General features: G+C 41.5%; 4 protein-coding genes across 4 annotated transcripts; 2 read left to right on the top strand and 2 right to left on the bottom strand.

Moving 5' to 3' along the window:
• Positions 1-2,106: 2,106 nt before the first annotated feature.
• On the top strand, positions 2,107-3,334 carry TpnC25D (Troponin C at 25D). Its single transcript, XM_011140505.3, has 3 exons — positions 2,107-2,286; positions 2,638-3,058; positions 3,146-3,334. Exons 1-3 carry the CDS (start codon positions 2,284-2,286, stop codon positions 3,172-3,174), a joined length of 453 nt encoding a protein of 150 aa, XP_011138807.1. The 5' UTR covers positions 2,107-2,283; the 3' UTR covers positions 3,175-3,334.
• A 146-nt stretch (positions 3,335-3,480) lies between these two features.
• Hex110 (hexamerin 110) lies at positions 3,481-7,444 on the bottom strand. Its single transcript, XM_011140506.3, has 7 exons — positions 7,322-7,444; positions 6,385-7,034; positions 5,705-6,141; positions 5,061-5,602; positions 4,840-4,976; positions 4,456-4,744; positions 3,481-4,374 (listed from the first exon to the last, which is right to left on the bottom strand). Exons 1-7 carry the CDS (start codon positions 7,395-7,397, stop codon positions 3,635-3,637), a joined length of 2,871 nt encoding a protein of 956 aa, XP_011138808.1. The 5' UTR covers positions 7,398-7,444; the 3' UTR covers positions 3,481-3,634.
• Positions 7,445-9,907: 2,463 nt separating this feature from the next.
• Positions 9,908-10,601, top strand: ox (ubiquinol-cytochrome C reductase complex subunit oxen). The gene is made up of 2 exons (XM_011140507.3): positions 9,908-10,193; positions 10,501-10,601. The coding sequence occupies exons 1-2, from the start codon at positions 10,050-10,052 to the stop codon at positions 10,534-10,536; spliced, it is 180 nt and encodes a 59-aa protein (XP_011138809.1). The 5' UTR covers positions 9,908-10,049; the 3' UTR covers positions 10,537-10,601.
• Positions 10,602-10,709: 108 nt separating this feature from the next.
• On the bottom strand, positions 10,710-20,498 carry LOC105182809 (uncharacterized). The gene is made up of 15 exons (XM_011140508.3): positions 19,979-20,498; positions 18,801-18,988; positions 18,433-18,615; positions 18,030-18,243; positions 17,645-17,862; positions 17,364-17,549; positions 17,122-17,272; positions 16,659-16,865; positions 13,176-13,237; positions 12,717-12,899; positions 12,113-12,326; positions 11,733-11,947; positions 11,457-11,651; positions 11,131-11,269; positions 10,710-11,041 (listed from the first exon to the last, which is right to left on the bottom strand). The coding sequence occupies exons 1-15, from the start codon at positions 19,992-19,994 to the stop codon at positions 10,893-10,895; spliced, it is 2,520 nt and encodes an 839-aa protein (XP_011138810.1). The 5' UTR covers positions 19,995-20,498; the 3' UTR covers positions 10,710-10,892.
• Positions 20,499-21,682: the final 1,184 nt, after the last annotated feature.

Consider the following 21,682-nt stretch of genomic DNA (forward strand, 5'->3'; position numbering starts at 1 on the left):
TCCTGTCCGGTACGAAGACGTAATGCTCCGAATTTTAACACGTTCGCGATATTCCCGCGTCTAAACGATAACAAACGAAACGTTCGTCTGTTCGTTTCCCTTATGTAATTCGGGATCTAAAGAACGAGCGGAGAAACTTGAAAACAACGATAAAACGAACGGACGAATCTTCGACAAATCCGATATTTGTCATCGATCACTAACATCGATCAAGCATGTTGCAACTGGTCGACGAGTCTTCAGCAACAGCGATGTCTTTCTTTTACGTCGCATAGCTCCGTTTATATTCACGTGTCAATTATAGAGGAAGCGCTTACATTTTCAAAATGTTCGCGCATGACGTAGAGTTAAGAATTATGTCTCACGGCGCGTTAATTTAGCACGAGCTAAATTGCCTCGCAAAATTTGGCACGATCGTGCAATAGCCATCGCGTTTACCTCGCTCGCCAAAGTGGATACACCGAAAATATGTGTAATAAGACTATTTAGCGTGCGTTACAGCCGTGAAATGTCCGGGGACCGCCAATTCTGCGAGCGATTTGTCGTCCCACGCGTGAAATGAAGGAATTAGATTAATTACGCTAATTAAAGATAAAGATCTTCGAGGAGCGCGGAGGTACTTTGCGAGAAGATGTTCCATACGTCTCAAGTGGCATATATCTCGCATGGAGATTCAAACTCCTCATATTTAAGAAAAGTTGTCACTTTTCAGCAACACATCTTCTTGCACCAAGTTTAAAGACCGACGTACTTTTTCGTCCGTTCACTTCGTCGTTGCTTTCAAGCTCGTTCTTCAGATCCCGAAAATTTATGTAAAACTCTTACAGATCTCGGTACAAAGGTAATCTGTATCGCGTCGAGTCGAAAATCGCTTTTGACTTATCTTCAGCAGTTCTCTCGAAGAATTTCTTCCTCATCTCTTTCCGTCACTCGGCACATGTAAATTGGACGATTGGAGGAACCGCCGCTGTATCGGGTGTAATCGTGCCGCAGGCGTTCCGCGCCCGCCGCGTTCCGTTCGCAGTTAGCCGCGATTAGTCACACAATCTAATCCTAATCGACGGGGAAAAGATGTCTCTGTGACCTATTTTTTCCTCGACTGGAAGAGGACTCTCTCTCTCTCTCTCTCTCTCCCCCCCTCCGCGAAACATGTCGATGAATCGTGTTCGCGCGTGGCGCGAGATGTCGGCGGCCCGAAATATATTTTTACACCGTTCTAGCTGCATGCTAGATAGAGTCGTGTTGTAACGGTTTGCAACTCACGGAACGCGTAGGCAGCCGGGCCTAAGAACGGCAATACGGCCCGCCACTGTCCTACTTCAAACTTGGAATATCACTCGATAAACGATTACAAGGGGACAGGAGGCGAGGCGGAGGGACGGAGCCCTCCGGCGCTTATCGGTGACTCCGAAATACGCGCGACTTGACGTTGTTATACCGATCTACTTTTGTCGCGTAATATAGATCTTAATTTCACGTACAATTAAGCTTTTACGCGCGCATACGTGCGTGACGAACGTTTATACCGTAACGAGATACAGGCCGGTGTGACACCCTGATGTCTCCTCGATGAGCCTCTTCGTTTTCTTCTCGCCTTCTCTCTCGCGCGCGTGAATTCATTCATGGATACCGCAAAGGCAGGCATGTATGTGCTAATTTCACGCCTTTCCCACGTGCATTGTCCGCCTGTGACGCCATAATCCGCCGGCACCTTGGAAATAACTTCCGTCGTCACCGCGATAGAACGCGCGAAACGTCATCGGCGTCGACGGATAATGAGGAATTGGAAGAGACGGCATTTCTCGACGGCTTTTCGCGGCCGCTTAATACGGAATACGGATATGTAGCGGATATGCGCGGGTGTGTAGCTGCGATTGGAAAAATCGATACGTAGGAACAGCGAGGACTATTTTTTGTACGACGTGGAAGAGCTCTCGACGAGAAGAAGAACGTCTGTCCTGAACTGTTCGCACGTCGAACATCGAGGCGGATCGAGGCAATTAATTAGAACGCGCGATATATACAACGCGCGTCGACCTTCGCGTGAAAGACGACGACGTGGAGAAGCCGTGCGCGGTATTCACTTATAACATATTTCATTTTTCGTCGGCGTGCTCTATTTTTGTGTCCACCGGCTTTCTAGCTGGTTTAGCAGACGCGCAGGAAGTCTTTATACCGGGACGGAAGAACCGATTCTCTCCAAGTGTCCGTCGTCCGTCGTCCGTCGTTCGTCACTCGCGCTTTGCCGAATACGGTGCGAAGGCCCGCTCACTCACAATCGACATGGTAAGATCGGTAGGAAGGTAAAGCCGCGGGTAGCTCTCTGTAGCTTGCTCGTTCGTCGAGGAATAAGAGCCGGGCGCCGATCGAATCGACTCCACGTGAGAAAGAAAGAACGAGCGAGTGTGTCACGCGTATCCGCGCGGATCACGTTATGTAAAAGCGTTATCTAAGAGAGCGCTTTCCGGAGAAAACGCTCCACGAAAGCGTTACTCGCGGAGGGCAACATCTCTTCGAGACCCTCGCGGCTCTCTTTCTCTCGCGTCGAGCTTTCGATCGCGAATTAGAGCGCGTCGCAGCCGACGAAACATTCGAAATGTCGGCGCGAACCTATCATCGGTCATCGAACGCCCGTAGGAGGAAGACGATCAGAAGGTGGCCGTGATGCGCAAGGCCTTCCAGATGTTCGACACGACGAAAAGCGGTTTCATCGACACCATGAAGATCTCGACGATCTTGAACACGATGGGCCAGCTGTTCGACGACGGCGAGCTCAACTCTCTGATCGAGGAGAACGATCCTGAGGGCTTGGGTAAGGTGAACTTCGACGGTTTCTGCAAGATCGCCGGTCGCTTCCTCGAGGAGGAGGACGCCGAGGCGATGCAGGAGGAGCTGAAGGAGGCGTTCCGAATGTACGATCGCGAGGGTAACGGATACATCACCACGGCGACGCTGAAGGAGATCTTGGCGGCGCTCGACGACAAACTCACCAGCTCCGATCTTGACGGGATTATCGCGGAGATCGACACCGACGGCTCCGGCACGGTGGACTTTGACGGTACGTAACATGTTGGTGCGACAAAGCGATGAAAGCAACAACGAAGACGCGATTGTGGGTTTAATTGACGACTCGATTCATTCGCAGAATTTATGGAGATGATGACCGGGGAATAAGCGTGCGTTCGGACGGTGGCAACGAGCGGTTACGACGAGTGCTACCGCAGGTTATCGCGTCGCGATCAATTCGCACTGGTCATGACCGCCCGGGAAAATCCGTAAACTTCTTTAATGAAATAATATTTGTATTTGCGCGCGCGCGAGAGAAAGAGAGAGAGAGAGAGAGAGAGAGAGAGAGAGAAAAAGATTGTCTTATTTATTGCGTTAATCCCAACTCGTTGGATGCCGGATTTCCGTCGGTAGGATTGGAGAAGAGTGCGCAGAGGAGGACGAGACGAGAAGAGAAGTCGATTGCGAGACATGTGCGTTTTAGAGCAATTTATTAATTGCATTTGCTACTTTGACACATCGATAAATCTTTTCTTGATCATTGAACGAAAAAAAAACAGTAAATAGTTTTCGACGGTGGCGTCGCCAGCGATTACGCGATGCCGCCGTCTAGTCTGGTAGGAACACATTACTGATAAAGCACCTCATTGGTGGGTTGTCCTTCGTGGTAAACGTAGACGGTCTGAATATGGACGTTGGGAACGAAGAGAGCGCCAGGGGTCAGCGGTCTGTTCAACGGGTAGCCGTAGGGTTTGCCGTCGAGAGAGACAGCACCGCCGATGATCTCGGAGATGTGCTTGCCCTGGTAGTATTCGTTCACTTGTCCCTCCTGTACCTTCTGTCCCTGACCGAAGATGTTCTGGTAGCCGCCGGCGTGGTACAGTCCGCTACCGTAATATCCTACGCCGTATCCTTGTGCTTGATGGCTCTGTCCTTGGTAGGTTCCTTGGTATTTGCCTTGCTGAACGTCGCCGTGTAAGCCGCTGTGTATCCCCTCGGTTTGTACTACATGTCTTGCGGTTTCTACTCCTGGCATTCTTCCTTGTACGTTTTGTACGCTTGGTACGCTAGTAGGCACTCCACCTTGGACTTTCTGTCCGACCTTGGCTTGTTCGCCGAGGTACTGGTACGGTACTTGTCCTTGTACTTGTCCTTGTTGTCCTTGATAGATTCCTTGGGTCTGGTATTGCTGTTGTCCTTGAACGTATTGCTGTTGTCCTTGTCCGTAGTACTGCTGACCCTGCATGCCGGTCTGCACGCCCTGCCATACGGTCTGGCCTTGGCCTTGGCCGACGTTGTATTGGGTGTGCGTGTATGGGTACTGTCCGTGTTGCTGAGTGTAGATGTTAGCATAGTGGTTTCTCACGACTGCGAAGGAAAAATAATTGATTCTTTTGGTCTCACTCGATAATAAACGATCTTGTTTCTTTGGCGTGGACAACAACGCACCTTGGCTTTGTTGCTGGCCAATGGGAAGGGTCTCAGGCACAACCTCCACGGTCGGTTTCGTACCGACTACCTTGGTGGTGTGTTGTTGGATCTGCTGAGGATAATTCTCAACATCAACTACTTGGTATTCGCTCTGCTGGTAGGTTTGGTATTGCTCTGGTACCACTGGTCCGTAGGGTACGTTTTGCTGTCCGGGCTGAGAGATCACAACCAACCACTGAAGCGGGTATCCTTCACGGTGACCTTTGGGAAGAGCCAACCTAGCTGGGAATCCGTAGACCTGGTGGGGCTGCGAGAACAGATATTTTATGTTTAGTTGCTTTAGTCGCCCTTCGAGATACCTTCATCGATCGGACTCTACGAATAAACACATGCGATCATCACCTCGGTGACGTAGAACGGTGCCTGAGAGCGAATAGCGTTGCCAACGCATTGCTTGATCTCCTGAACAGACGGGTAGTCGAAGCTCAGGCCTGGTGCCTGGTGGGAGTTCCTGGTGATGACGTTCTGTCCTTGCTGAACTGTACAGCGTAATGAAAAGAAAGAAAGTTTCAATCTGTTGAAGAAGAACCAGCCATTGCGCTTAGTCAAATCAGGAAACTTACGGTCAGTCACGAATTGATCGAGCTCAACGAATTGTTGTCTATGCTTAGAGATGCTGATAGGCTTGCCGTCGTAGTCGTACTTCGGTCCCAAGAAGACGCGGACAACGCAGCCAGGTATGTTTCTCTCGCTCTGAACGGTAACGGTGTATTCGTACGGTTTGTGATCCAACCTCTTAACCTGTCCTTGGACGTGCTGTTTCAAAGTCTCGGGCTGCTGTTGCTGGTGTTGCTGCTGCACATTATGAGGAGTAGCCTGGTCGAGGTCAACATAGTAGTCGTTGAAGAAGGTCATGAGCTGAGAGACTTGAACGTTCTGGATTTTGACGCCGTGCAACAGGACATCGTTGTATTGGTACGCGGGCAGAGAGTCCTGGTAACGTTGGAACAAACCGATGATCTTCTTGTAGAGTTGGTAGAAGGCAGGGTCGCGAACAGCGGTCTGTCCCAATTCGAGAACGGAGGGTGTGTAGTCGTAGATGTTTTGTACTTTGGGGGCGTTGCCGAAGAGTTGACGACCGATAGCTTGGAAGCTGCCATAGTACCTGTGATAGAAATATACGCGTCGTCGTAAATTCGATCATCACATTACTGACAACGAAATCAGCATGTCGCACGATATTCGATCTGGCGGCGAGGGGATTTACCTTGGGTTAATGCTGCGGCCGGTTCCCTCGATGATTTCTCCAAGAATGTTCAGACCTTGTGGCTGGTAGAGAGAGAGGAAAGCGCCCTGCGGGGTGAGAACGTGTCCGGAGTCGATAGCGTTGGTCAATCTTTGTTCGATGAGCTTTACGAGCTTGACGAGATGATTTGACTTCGTGGCAGAGAGCTGAAGGTATTCAGGGCGTCCAGGGAACTCGAGACCGTTCATGAATCGGAAGTGCGGCTGATACGGCGCCTTTACGTGAGTGTAGTCGGTGTCGTAGATCGGGCCGAGTCCAGCTCCAAGACGGCTCAGTTCGTAGCGAGCCAAAAGCTGTCGGTGGATGTAGTAGTAACGGGATCCTTGGCCGTTGTTATCTTCCTGCTCCTGGGAGATGCCTTGCTGTAGGTATTGCACCGGGGTCTGCTGAGGTCCGTGCTGGAATTGCGTTTAAAAGGATGTTAATGTGTAAGTGACGCGAGCGTACATTTCATCTCTCGGAATTTTTCGTTATCATGCGGCTTGCTAGATAGCACGAAACATATCGATATCGTTTCGAATGTGCTGAACACACCCCGGACAATCCCCCAGAACATTCTGGATGTAATTCGGGACGATTCTGCTACATCTTGTTGCACTAGCCAGACCATGATAATAAATCTAACAAACTGCTAAAATCACCTGCTGCAGCAAGTATCCAGCGAGATTCACCATGCCGTAGTAGTTGGCAAGGCCGATATCCTGCGTGAAATGGGAGAGCTGATGTTCACCATGGGGTAAATGCGAGCTGTAGTTCACCGGGATGACAACATAAGTCTGACCGTTTTGTACGTAAGTGTGTTGTCCGACGTTCTGGTGTTGTTGAGCGACAACGTCTTGAGCTTCCTGGATGATTCTAGAGTCGAAGTAGTAATGAGGAATGATCTCGTACAAAGGCGGCAGGATGATGCCCTGCATGTCCGGACGCTGGAGCACAGCTCCGATGAAGGCCTTGACGAATTGTTCCTCGTTGACGTGGACACGAGCCCATGCGGCGGTGTTCAAGAACGTCTGGTAGTTCTTAGCACCCAGCAAGATTCTATGCAAGAGAGCAACTTCCTTGCGGAGTTGGCTGACGGAGTTGGAGTAGACGGTGCCCTTGGGCTGAACCAAGCCAGCTCGTACAGCGCCGACATAGTACTTCACAAGGATCGGGTTTTCGAATTGATGATAGTTGTTCTCGATGTCATAGCTGGTGCCGAGGATATGCAGTTGTTCGTTCGGGATCGGTTGGGTGATCTGTTGCAACAGCAGAATGCAATCCTGCTGCTTCTTCAGGAGCTCTTGATCGGCTGGGGAAGAAGGAGAGAAAGAATAGAGAAAAATTTTTATCGTTCGTCCAGATATGATGATCTCTTCGGATCTCGTCCCGCAATTGTTCGGGATGTCCGTCGAGCGGAATAATAGCAGTTCTAACTGCGTGAACAAGCCGACTCGAGAGGAGAGATTCGGCAGAGACCGTGGTAATATTTCAAATGTTCCTCTAAGAGAATGAAGAGTCGAAACGAAGAAATTGATAGTTGAGTAGAACTTGACTCGATTTCGGGGGACAGAGTCCCGTTAAGGATTGCACACTTACCAGCTCGCTGTTTCGGCACTTGGGGTATAGCTGCCCCAAAAGCTGCTAGAGCCAATAGAACGACTGCGCACCTCATTGTTGATACAATGCTGTTTGCCGCATGCCGTCTGTTGGACCGGTGCGGTCTTTTATACCAAAATCTATATCGAACAAAAGCATTATCGGTAACCTGTTGACCTAATGTCGCCGTAAGATTTCGCCGTCTGCATGCGATACCCCGTGCTGTTTCGGATGGATCATTGCAACTCAGCGAAGGTTAAGCGACGATAATGATAGCACCGATTGAAGCGTGTCGTTGCATCACCAGTTACGGAATTTTTAATTTCGGTTTCGATTTACCATCTCTTTTCCTTCTCAGTTAATTCCATTTCGTTTCTATTAGAACATAGCTTCCTCATTCGATATCCTGATATTTCTCCCCCTGAAGTGAGTGAGTCGAAGTGATAAATTCCGTTATATTTGCATATAAATAATTCTTGATATATTATCCTGAAATGAAAAATAAATGAACTTTCAAATTAAACTTTCAAATTAAACAAGGGTCGTGCTTTTGCAATGAGATCTTTATATTTTTTTCTCTAGCCATCCTTTTTACCGTTATTTAAGGATATGAAACCACCATATATTTAATGACATAATTAATGATATAATTATCATGAAGCAATATATGAAAAGAGCGATGTGTACAAAGTCCTGCATAAGAAATCTGCATGAAGCAATACATGAAAAGAGAGACGTGTACAAAGTCCTGCATAAGAAATATCAAATAAAGAATTTATTTTTCATCTTCTCCTGCATTTCTTCACTCTCTTCGAGCTTTTCGTACGTCAACATTGATAACCATTATCTCGACCATTATCTCATGAACTACACTCTTATGTAATTTGCGGCATTTAATTTGTAATATATTGATTATTATATTTTAATTTTCTTTAAGAAGTACGAACTTTATTAATAAGATTTATTCAACACACTTCAGCAAATTTCCAGGAAAGAACCTGTAGTATGAGAAAATTGTTATTTTACTACTATGCAATTGCAATAAAATTATAACAAAAATAATATAATATTTATACATACTAATTTATATACAAAGCGTACAACATACTAGAGATAATAGATAATTAAAAGTAAAATCTTATTTTGAACTTGAATTGTACTTTTAAATCTAGCAATTGCATGAGAAAAATTATTTAATTAAAAATTTATTCTCTCACATATATTTTTATAATAGTGGGCGATATTAAATAAATTCATAAATAAACCACAATTTACATTATTATATTTTAAATTAAATTTTTCCATAGGATTATGTTAAGTTAACGTGCATACTAAAGATATTTGTATAGATAAATCATAAAAAAGTTTGAAGGCATCCTTATTGATATTTCCCAATAATTTGTCACATGATGTATAAATTTTAGATAGAAAAATATAATATCAACGAATGAATAAAACGAGAACTTAAAAATATAATAAAACTTTTTATAAAAAGATCAAAAGCTTATAGATCAAAAGCAATGCCAAGCGATCGGGTTATCTATGTATTCGCTTTACTTAAAACGATAAATATGATAATACTTGACGAGTCGTTGCAGGTGATTACATATTTATAGATATGTCTTGCGGTTATCGCAATGTTTGCTTCTCGTATGATTGGATTACGCTCTTGCAGTTGCGAAGGTATCAACGATATTGGCTAAACGCAAATATATCGCTCTGCAATAGCATCTCAATATATCCATATGGTTATAAACGTAACCTCAATCCAAATATATTCGCATAATTGTAAAAGAGAAATAATTGTTCAACAATTACTATAAATTTTCATGCGTTACTATTAGTAAAAGCTATTTACTAATTTTTCATTTAGTAACATACAAAAATTAAAACTTCATTTCTCTCGGATATCGCCGTACTCGACAAAGTATACATACAGCAGATTATCTCCCGTAAAAATCATGACAAAAAGTATTTTACAACTTGAAGTCTACAGTTTCCAGTTTATATATAGTTAAATTTTATTTATTTGTTAGATTTATTTATTTATAAATAGAATTTATAAATAGAATTATTTATTTATAAATAAAAAGTTTATTTATTTGTTAGAATACTGCACGAATAGAAATTGAAATTCATCAATGTTCAAATGATCAAATTTTATATGAAGTTTGTAAAGTTACGGCACGATAATAAAAAAAACATACGTAAAAGCGGTTAAAATTATTTGAAAGCACGAATCTCCATCCTCACAGGTTGCGATGCAATTTATTTTCTGCTGACTTATCAAATTATTAAAGCGAAAAGCATTTTTTGGCTTTGACTAATTATAGAAGGACTAATCGAGATTTATGACGTTCATTAGAAAATGAAAACAACGGTAAAATTATGACATTAAAATGATTAAAAACTAGAAACTTCAAGCTACAAAATATTTTTCGAACCGCCTCGATAGCATCGCTTTTACTGTAGTAGAAAGTGGTGACTCGTAGCGGAGATTTTGGAACTAAATTCTAAAAATAACGGGTCTAAATATACGCCTTTGATTAGACCCCTTATTTCTCAATATAACAGGGTCGGTAAAATCGATGATGGCTTAAATTTAAAGGTCAGCCATTGTGAAATTTGCTCGCAGTTTATTGGCAAGTTGTAAGCGTCAACTTCGGCTTACACGCGACTGTTAAGTTGTAAAAACCGAAATTAAAAGAGAAACGTGGTGAAAATCGAAATGGCTAAATTCTCCGCAACATTGTACAATCTCGTTCTCAGGCGAACGTCTACCTATACGTTGGCTATTTTAGTTACTGCGTTCATGTTTGAAAGAGGTTTTGATGTAGCAGCGGATAAAATATTCGATAGTATTAACAAAGGGGTAAATATAAATTACATTGATTTTATACTTCTGTATTTTATTCGACGTTTTTTAACCTGTGAGTTTAATGCTTTTAATGTTAAAAAGTTTGCTGATCAATATAAGGTTAGGTCTCGTTGAAAATTATTTTATGAAAACTTACATAATTGGCGAAAAAATATAATACAACACATGGAGCATTCGTAGTTAGATATTTTTATTATTAAATTATCATTATATTGCATGAAAATTACATGTTCCAATTCACATTCTGACAACTAAGAATGATATTGATTGCATAACAATCACATAATTCTTCTCTTTTCAGAAACAATGGAACGACATCAAGCATAAGTACGAGTAATGAATGGAATACTTTTGGGAGATTCTATGTTAGCTTTCCTTAATATATATGCCGCCTCCAGACATGTAAATAAATAAGAAATTCACAAATCGACATCAGAAAGTTCTTCATTTCTTCATAATATACTTATTGCGTACTCTATTGCATTAGAATTAATTTAACATACTCTCTTCTCTCTTTCTTTATCACTTCTCTCCTTTATATAGGTATAAAAGAAACATTCATTCTATGATTATAACAACACAGTACAAATGTTATTTGCATCACAAAGCAATATTATATACATAAACGATAGTCTTTTGTATTGCAAGCATCTTAAGTGTAAAATGTATCATATTTGAATATTAGACTTATTGTTAAACGTTGCTGATATTCTGCACAACGGGATCCAGAATGCGACCAGCAAAGAGTGTTTCACCTGTTGGCACATCGACAATGGCAAAGATAAATGGTCTATTTGCAACGAAAGTTTGTGCCATTCCCATGAGGGGTATAACTGTGAGTTCTGCAAAATAAATAGGCATAACGTTGAAAACAGTCCATAAACAAGGATATGTTAAAAGGAATCTTACAAATTATACCCAAGAATATTACCTGTCACGGCAGCAGCAATCGTTCCTTCTTCGTCGACTTGTATCTTAGCATTTTGTATTATATTTCCTACTCGCATGTAATTATTATGCATGATGCCCGTGAAATTTGCTGCTGCAGTGAAAATGTCTAGTACACCCATCTAAAACGAAAGAATGTATTTTTAACGAATATTATTATACATTACACACAAGGGTTAACGATAGTTAAAATTAATAATATTAATAAAATTGGTAATAGCTATTATAATATTAACGATAATAACGAGTTAGTTACGACGTAAACAGAAGAAATAGACCGTTCCATAAGTTTAATTGACAGCTACTCACTTGCATCAAGGGTGTGCGCAAATCCAGTTTGCTTTCGACACTAAATTTCGGAATGAAAACCGAAATCTCGGTTTCCACGAGGCTGGCCAGCAGCGTTTTCATCGGCACATATGACAGATCTTTAGTGAGAATCTGAAGATACGGATCGGTGTTCTCATGAGCCGGGAGGAACAACAACATAGCCGTCCTGCCGTCCTGAAATGCCGATAAGATAATACCTTTTTGGGGAAACGCATGTTTCGCGGGGTGAATAACGCATGGATCAGGATCCCTTACCGAATACGGGAGCTCCACTATTTCGGTGTCGAGAGAAGCTATGTAAGCATACCGATACTTGGAGGTGTTCTCCATCATGGGGACGTTGTGACAGCCACGTTGAGGCACGTTGAAACATCGCATACGTGTTGCGTCTTTATCGAAGGACTTCAACCAACGTCCTTTGAAGTACAAGGCTGAGGTCAATAGCAACTGGGTGTCAGCGTCAAGGGTGCCTGAAACGATGACATGTGATGGGATCTCTACGAGCGGGGAGTCGGTGTCCCTATGTCTCCTTGAAATTGAGTAGACAAGCTTCCGCTCTAACACGACCATCCGAAATTCCCCGTCTAAAGGAAAGTACTTTCCGCTATTCTCGATAGAACTTGGGTGTCAATTACCAGGCTGCACGATTGAATTGATATTGTTCCGGGTGGCATCGCTAACCCAATTGTTGATTGTCTGCGCCGCACCGTTTGCATCTGCGAAATTTAACTGCTGGATATTGGTATCGTAATGCCGTTGCAAGGCATTGATGTAATAAGCGGACGGTACAAGAGCGGAATTAATCCATAAGCGAGTGGCCGCGTCGATCTCCGTGCCATTCTGCGAGTTCTGAAATTAAAAGTGAGAAGTGAAAAAAACAAAATCGCATGAATTTTCGGGAGAGAAAAGCGTGAGAAAGAGAAAGAGGATAATTCAGACTTTCAGAGTCAACATACTTCCGGTAAGATTCAACTTGCATCGATTTCGTATTATCGATTTGTGCTCACGTGCATAAATTTATAATAACTGTTTCCGCGATGTTTACAGCATCGAAATCAATCAGTAATTTCGACGAATCTCCCAGGCAGAACAGAAGATCAGGATAACATCAAAATGACGAGAAAACGATCGAATCATGACGGAAAAATGAGTTTTCCTCATCATTTTGACGTCATTCTGACGTCATCGTGATTTTCTGTTCTGCCTGGGTCTTCTTCATCGATCGAAAGGTCAAAGTACCTTTAAAATCGTTAGAGTCAGCCTAGCTGTTCTCCTGATTGCGTATTCCTCCGGCGGTAATCTCAAAGCCGACAAGAGCTCCTGACGCGTTTGACCACCGGTGCCTTCCACCAGACTCGTAAGAGCGACCTTTGCGCTGGATGGGGACACTACCACGTTGCCATTAGCATTCTCGCTCACTCTCTAGGGATTGCGTATGGTTATGAAATTTTTGGAATATTCTTGGAATACATCTTGATCTTTTCGTTAAAAAAATACTCTTACTGTATGCGAAAAACTATATTATATACTAATATGTCTCTCAACTTGGTTCAACGAGCGAAATTTCTGATTACGTAAATTTCATGTTCTCGGTTGCAATTATTTTCCGCAGTAGAGACGTAATCTTCCATACGATCTCATCTCGTTTTCCTTCTTCTTTTGTTTCGCGTCTCTTTGCGCGCAAGATCTTTCTCTCACCTGTAGAAGGTCGATGTTGAAGAAGTTGTATCGGTCTTCGGCGCTCATGGAAATCGGAACGGCTGCGGGGAAACATCTTTGCGTTAATTACGAACGCGACTTCTTACGACAACGAGACGCTCGTTTATGTTCTTATAATTATCGCTCCGTGCGCGTATTAACGCTTCTCATCATTATACGCATCATCGACTATACATAGTATAGTGTGTACGCAATCGCGCTATCACAATTCACGTAATTCCACCTCGAGTTTATTTCCAATTGCGATTAAATTAGCGCGTAGATCCCGCGAAAAACACCGACGGCTGATCACCTCTGAAAGCAGCTGCAAAAGCATGCGCATCGACGTACGATTATCACCAGTGATATTAAAATTATACGCACAGACTCATCATCGTACGAATATTGCACAAAGCGTGACTAAAGGTTACCACGTGACCTCGCCGACTACTGAGAAGGATTTTCCTTGTCCGACAAACTGACGATAAGGCGCGTCTCCCTCGTACGCTCGAGAAAGACGAAAGCGAAGATGTCAAAGAAACGATAAAGAATATCGTCGGGGACCGATCGTAAAACCGGCCGAGTGATTTGAATGCCTGTCGTCTAGCTGATGTCGGATGATTATGTAACTGCACGTGGGACGCCACTCGACAGAGGCCATTCGGCCATTCGATTTTGATTTACGATCAGGTTCAGGTTCAGACAGACGAGAGAGGCCGGCGCGCGATGTCTCCACGTGCACTCCCAGGACGACCACAGTAAAAATATTTAAGCGTGAAGATGCGAAAATGACTGATTATCTTTCCACATTAGAACTCGTCATTGTCTGATGAATGAGACCTCCCGATGATTATCCGACAATGAGGATGAAGATAAAAACGACCAGGCGACCAGGCGACAGACCGACAGAAGCGTCTCGAGTGGCGTCTCGGGAAGAAATTTAAAATATCCTCCGCGACGACTTTCTCTCTTGCTCTTCTTTATGAGAGGTATACCTGCGAAGGTATACCAAAGGATCCACACCGAGGACGACCGCATTTTCGTGATATGAAAGTAGACGCGCGCACTCAAAACTGACTGGACGAATATGTATTTCGCGTGACTCGCACGATGTACGAATGAACACGAATAACGGAAATTATGCGAGTGATGCTCGGAGCCGCTAACGACTTTACTTCCGGCTGGCGGTCGTCCCCACTTCAGGACAACTGGATGCTGGTTTGTTGCCTCATCACGATGCGAATATAATGCGCAGCAACACGCGAACAAAACCGACCGATATGTTGGCACATAGCAGCCATTCGCGTGCGGAATAGAAATTTGCGTTAAAAACGCCTCTCTCTCTCTCTTTCTCTATCTCTCTCTCTCTCTCTTTCTTTTTGGATTACCGAAGACACGCATGGATCTTCCGAGGTAACGAACAGCCATTTTCTTCTCAGGAAAGATTATCTTTCATTTATCGAGCGTAGTGTTATACAATTGTTCGTCCACGAATGTGCAATTCAAGGAAACGCGTCTCGTTTTTCTGAGAACCTCGTAAGAGATTGTGCGACCGCTCCAAGCGTGATAATTTTTCCATTTGGCTCTACACACTTCTTTCGTACTCATATTCCTTTTAAATAGATAATCTAACATATTTTTTACAATAAACAAATTTAATATATACTTTTTCCTTAATGGAGCCTGAGCGAGAAAAGCACACGACTGCAAATTTCTATGAATTTGATTATCTATCGTGAATATAATTATTGTGAGCAAAAGTTGAAGTGACACGTCTCACTTGCATCGTCGTGATAAGGTGCTAAAGCAATACTGATCGCGATGACATCAAAACGTAAACACGACTTGTGGGGCAGATAGGAGCATGAGAAAGCAGGTTTGCCACGGAATTTCCATGTTCAACGTCACCGGGATATCCCACCGAAGACACGTCTTAAATGCTATATTTGCGGTCATGTGGAGATAAACGTTCAATCGTTTATTCAAATCGAAACAAACGGTTCGCGGAATCGTAACAGCTGGTGACACCTATACGAAGTGAATAGCCGCCCACGATTAGCGAAATGCCGATAATCGCGCGTGTCCACCGACAAATAGTTATATGGCGATGTCGCGCGGCAATTTGCACTCTCGTGCTAATGAAACGGAGAAAGCTCATGTGAAGAAAAAGCACCGATTAATATCCCAATAATCCAGCGTAGTTGTTAATTCTGCTGCTTATTCACCAATTATCACATGCACAATAATTATCCTTGAGAGACGAACAACGAACAAGCTACTTTTATGAAATTCACACAGTCGAGGTAGAGAGAAACGGAATTTTGACTGATGACCTTGATGAGACGAAAAGAAATAACGAAGCTAAATTTTCCTTGCGAATTTATATGTTATTAGATTGTCAGGAAGAAGAAAAAATGACGAAATTTTGTCTAAATCTTCGAGTTTAGTGCACGTATACATATGTTGGCGACAATGCATGATGTTGCAGCTAAACAAGTTCATTTATTCTTTGGTATAACGACTTTGGTATTCGATACAATTCGCATTCAAATCGTCTCGAGTATATCAAATGTATGACGTAAAATAAGATTCGCGCGAACTTAACGCTACATCCAAAAATACCAAGTCCTACTCGCAATGACAATGATGTACGACTATAGATTATGTGCGATCTTACTACCCATAGAATACTCGCTAATATTGTAATAACACACATATATACACACTCACATAATTTGACGATAATGTACTCAAAAAATATCGTTATCACATGCCGTATCTAAATTATGAAATGTACGCAGCAATTTTTTGTCTACCATGAATCAGGTAAAGATAGTCATTCAGCGAATGCCCGAGCAAATAGGACTTGCGACCAAATCAGAGAAGCGATTACGTCAGACTTTCCATCACATTATAATACTCAATTATCCATTACATAAGTATGTAATAACTCATGCAATTCAAAGTGGATTCTACCTGTACGAGGTATTTCATCTCAAATTCCACGCTCGCGTGGATTTTATAATCTATATTATATATATAGCATAGCAAAATATACGATATAGCAAAGCAAAAAAATTTAATATATCATATAACAGATGAAACAATTTTTCATCTACAAAGCAATACTTTGTATTTAAACGAAAATAATTGTTTCTGTTACTTCTTATACATCTTAGAATGCGCGAATTCGAGATGTACCACCAAGTGATTGTTAAATATTAGAAGAGGAAACTTAATTTTGCATACTAATAACGCACATTTTAATACTTCATTTAACGTAATTAAGCAACCAATGAGCTCTTTTAAAAAGCAAAGCTTCTTAAAGTAAAGAGCAAAGCTTCTTAAAATTGTGTCGTGTAATTACGTTATAAGCGCTACTATCAAATTATCATAAACCACATTATCATAAAAGGGAAATATGTTATGCGACAATTCGTTTTTACCATTCACCAGTTAACAGATAACTTTACAATTGTTTACCAGGCTTAGGAGTTAAAGTCGTGGTGTCCAGATTAATTCGCGACGGGAATTCCTGTTCCACCTTCTCTATTATCCCAGATGTGTCTAGCGGATCCTCTACTTTGCCCATGTAGAGGATAGTACCCGTGGACTCGTCCTCGATGTAGAACATGAACGGATGATTAGCAAGGAATGTGCCTTCTTCTATCTTGTTGCCAATCTGCACCTCTGTGCGGGAAGAAAACGTAAGCATAACAATCGTCGAAAAAGAAACAGATTTTCAGTTTGTAATTTGACGAATTGCACACAAATAATTGGGACAAACTATGCTTAAAATATTTCTTAATTAATCTTTCCGTTATTTTATATGTGTAGCTTATCAGAAAGAGATAGAAAGAGAGAGAGAGAGAGAGAGAGAGAGAGAGAGAGAGAGAGAGAGAGAGAGAGAGAGAGAGAGAGAGAGAAAGAGGGAGAGAAAACCTACCAGTAGCAGCGTAAGCAATTGTGCCGTTTTCGTTCACTTCTATTCCAGTCTTGTGCACCACGTCGGATACCTGCAGGTGTCTGGAAATCCGTTTTGTTATTGCTATACCCGTCAACAACGCAGTGTCGTCAAAGATGTCACGAATACCAATCTATCGAAAGAAAGAAGAGGCATACTAAAATAACCGCATCAGTATCGCACGATAGTAATCACATTTTTCATGAACAATGTGAATAGATTACCTCTCGCAAAGCAGATTCCAAGTGGCTCGTAAACTCGAACTTGAATTTCGGGATCCAGACGTTAAGCGGCAACTCCTGCATGGCCCATATGTCTCTTGACAGCATGAACGGATTGATCTCGTTCAAAATGTGGTCCAAACCGTTCAGTGTAAGCGGTAGTATGATGTACATGGCGAATTTAGAGCCCTGAAGCCAAGGAAAGCGAAGCAATTTGAACCGTTGATCTTGACGACATATATTACAGTCAATATTCATAAGATCGCATAGGGATCTTTACGTACGTCGTATGGGATCCGGAGAATCTTTGCATTGAGTTTCGAGGATTCGACGTAGTAAAATCGATCCACGCTATGCATGTACGGCACGTTCACGCTGACGTTAGGGTTGATGTGAAATTTAGAAACACGAGTCTGCTCGGGCGCGAAATATTTGCGACGCCAAGCGCCTTTGAAGTACAGTCCGTTCGCTATCAGCATCACCGAGTCCTCTAGACTGTTTTCTGAAACATCAAATATACATTAGACACGCAAGCATACATATTGGTGCAAAATAGCAAACGTGAGCATAACTCGTTTAATTTTTCAGTTGCAATTTAAAAAAAAATTGGATTTCAAGGCAGATACGTCAAATATGATTCGATTGAAATCCAAGTGCGTTCCAACTCACCATTGCTTATCAATTTCTCAAGGTGCCCATCGGTGATGTTACTGATCCAAGAGTTAACTTTCGATGCGACAGCATGCACATCGGTCATATTGGCGTTGAACACGTCGGTATTATAAAAGCTCTTGATAGTTGCCGCGTAGCGTTGTCTGATCTGTACGTTGTTATCAATGTAAAAACGCGAACCGACATTCAAAGTGTACGCTGGGGACGGAGTCTGTAAACGAGAATGTCGTACGTAGCTTTGTAAATACACACAGTATAAACTACATGTTTCAAATAAAAGTCGTATGATTGTATACTTTAAAAAATTATGTATAATTTTTCAATGCGAGCGAAGGCACGAATTTATGAAATTAATTCACATTACGTATAATAAAATCAGATATATTAATTATTGATTTACCTGTAGTGATCGTAGGATGCCGCTAAATCTCTCCCGAATGGCCGACGTGCTAACCGGAAGTTGCAAAACATTGGCAAGTTCGTAAGCGGTTTGTTCCTGCGCTCCTTCGAAAAGGAGCACCAATGCCAATTTGATAGAAATCGGCGATATCAATACATTGCCTGAATTTGCTTTGGCGAGATTCTGGAAATATCAAAATCAAAGTGTGTCAAAACTGTGAGCTCATAATCACGCAAGATAACATTGTTTAAAAAAACGATTTAGAGAAGACGTTTAAGTGGTCTTTCGCGTTTCCTCTCGTCTCTCGTTTAGATATTCAGTATCAGTATCATTAATAAATTTACGATAGGTAATACGAGCGTAAATACCTTAAACAACATCCAATCGAATATGGTGAAACGCTCGCCTTGATAAGGCACGAAATCGTCATCGTCAGAGACTTGAGCCACGCCAGAATTTACTGGTGAAGAAACGTTTGCCTGTGCAGATGTTTGCGCCACGACGTAGATGCTTTTTCTCGTGAGAAGCAACGCGATCGAGAGACACAGTAGATATCCTACGTAATTGAAAGTTTCCTTTCTTTAGAGTTTATACGTTGAAAGGCACATTCCGGGACGATAATGTTATTTTATGAACGTTGATTTTATGAAGACAACACTATCCAATGTGGCATTGATGAGAGAGTAGAGGTAATATTTTTATACACGGATTGAATAACTAATGTTAAATGTCATGCCAATTTCACAGTTTCTTTTTTCAATATTAAATCGATGTATCATGCAGTCAATTAATATCTCTCTCTCTCTCTCTCTCTCTTTTCATTAATGTTTCTTATTGACATTTGAGGAATAACGAGTTTTCCACTTCTAAGAATTTTTCCTACAATTATGTGTTCAATAATAATAAACGTCCGGTTTTTTTTAATTCTATCTATTTTCTGCAGTGTGTACTATCAACGACACTTCCGGTTAGATGATCTAATTCGATAATAACAACCATACGCACTGATATTTATCTGAACGGAAACCTCGAGGAAACCATTCTTTTGTTTGGCAGTCAGCAACCTCAATTGGTAAACAGCCTTGAATTTTTTATATTCTGAATGATAAAGAATGTCAAGGATTTTAACATTGACCTTCGATGTTCTTGTGCGACTCTCGTGAATTTCATTTGCGTATTCTATCACGGTAAATTTACTCGAGAGGATTCGATACATATATATAAGAGAGGATTCGATACATATATAAAGAAGTAAACGATGATATAGCATGACACTTGACGGTATATCCAAAATTTTCGCATCTTTTAACAATTTCGTAAAGCAGAGAAAAGCTGATAAAAATTGAATTTGACAAATTTTACATACCACAATTTTAACGAAACATAATTACACGCTTATACATATTTAAAACCATGATTCTTAACTTGGAAAAATGATGACATATATATTTTTCTAAAGTGTACCTGTTTCTAAAGTGTACCTGTAGAAATTAAAAATTTTTCTTTGTCAATAATGAATTTTTACGAAGGAAAATACATTGCTCACCCAATTGGAGCCGCATGATCAATGATTTCACGTTGCGCAAAGTCAGATTTCGTTGATGTTGGTTTTCAAACTAGTGTGATTTTTGGTCTCGCAACTGACGCTCGCAGATAGGACGACAGGTCGAGCGTGTATGCTTCGGTGTACGGTAAAGAGTAAAACCGGTCAGCCCGACAATCCGGTAGATTATAGTCTATTCACGAGGAAGAGAAGTGGTAACCCGCGTGCGGCAGAGACGCACGGGGGGTTTACCCAGACGGAGAAGGAAATACGGTGGTGAGCGTGACTCAGAAGTGAGCAATTTTACACGTGCAAATTTATAAAATTATTTACGCGATAATGTGCACTCGTAAATGTATAAATGTCTGTGGGATCGTTGACGTGTGACAAATGATTTTGCTGTTAAGATTTACGGAGAACGAAGATTTCACGAAGAACGTTGAGTAGCGAATATAGCGAATACACCGAATTGTCGTTTTCGACGGTCGTTTTGACGCAACAATACCTAGTTTGATTTTGTTGGTAAAATATAAAATAAAATTTCAAATATTGAGAGAAAGAGAGAGAAACAAAACAAGGCCGCGATATTATTTTGATCTTTGATGGTCAATTAAATATATGCGCGTCTGAGAATCAACATCAGTGTTGCTTCTTGACGTTTTCCGTAATCCTTCGGAAACTTTCTGAGATAAAACGTAAATCATGGAATGTACAATGGATAACATTGATTTATGACGCCTGTATTTCCGTCTCCGGACTCTGTATAATTCCCCGAGCTTTGTACAATTAAACAAGATTGTCCGATAATACAATTTAATCAGACGTGACGATGTAAGCAAATACATGGGAAATATCCATAGTTTCAATTCCTTAAATTCCGGCGAGCGTACGATGATATCAGCATCTCGTTCACGTCATCGAATAAAAAATGAGATACAACCAGCGGACATTAAACTTCGAATGATGACATCATCATCGATAAGATAAACCACACAGCGATCGGCTTACGTTATAGAAAATTATTTGTTAATTATTTTTATCGAACTATTCTACGTTGACGCAATGGGAAATCACGGATAAATATATAAAACATAGCTAACAAAATGTAAAAGATATAAAATAAAAGAAATGAATATGTTATTTATTAAAACAAAAACTGCGAAAAAAAAAGTTGACTATTAGTCTTTAGTGTAATTATGTCTAACGAAAAAATTCGCTAAAAACGCATAGATCGCGTCATTCCTACGAGTTGCTGGTGCATCCTATTCTGCTTTCTTCTTCTCTGCATTGGAATACTTTTTGATTGCTGTGTCAATCGCCGAAGAGAGTTCCTCCACATCCTCCTTGGTGTAAGATACAAAATTGCTAATGTCACCATTCGTTTTCTCATCTGCTCAAACAAATGTATAAGTTATATACTATATATACATATATATATATATATATATATAAATAACTATCTAACAAAAATTTGAGGCGCTCACAAATATGTATTCGTTTTCAAGAAGTACTGTACGTATGAATTAACAGTATATATGTGTGTATATCCTGTCTAATATAAAATCATTCAGAAATCAATACTATACGATATGAAAGTAGAAATGTCCGCTTGATCAAACGCGATAATGTGAATAAAATTGAAAAACAAAGTTCGTAGTATGTGACGATGCTTGCACCCCCATTCTTGTTGAAGAAGGATCTTAGAGA

The sequence above is a fragment of the Harpegnathos saltator genome, unplaced genomic scaffold, assembly GCF_003227715.2.
Source record: "Harpegnathos saltator strain DR-91 unplaced genomic scaffold, Hsal_v8.6 scaffold657, whole genome shotgun sequence".
Taxonomy (NCBI): Eukaryota; Metazoa; Arthropoda; class Insecta; order Hymenoptera; family Formicidae; genus Harpegnathos; species Harpegnathos saltator.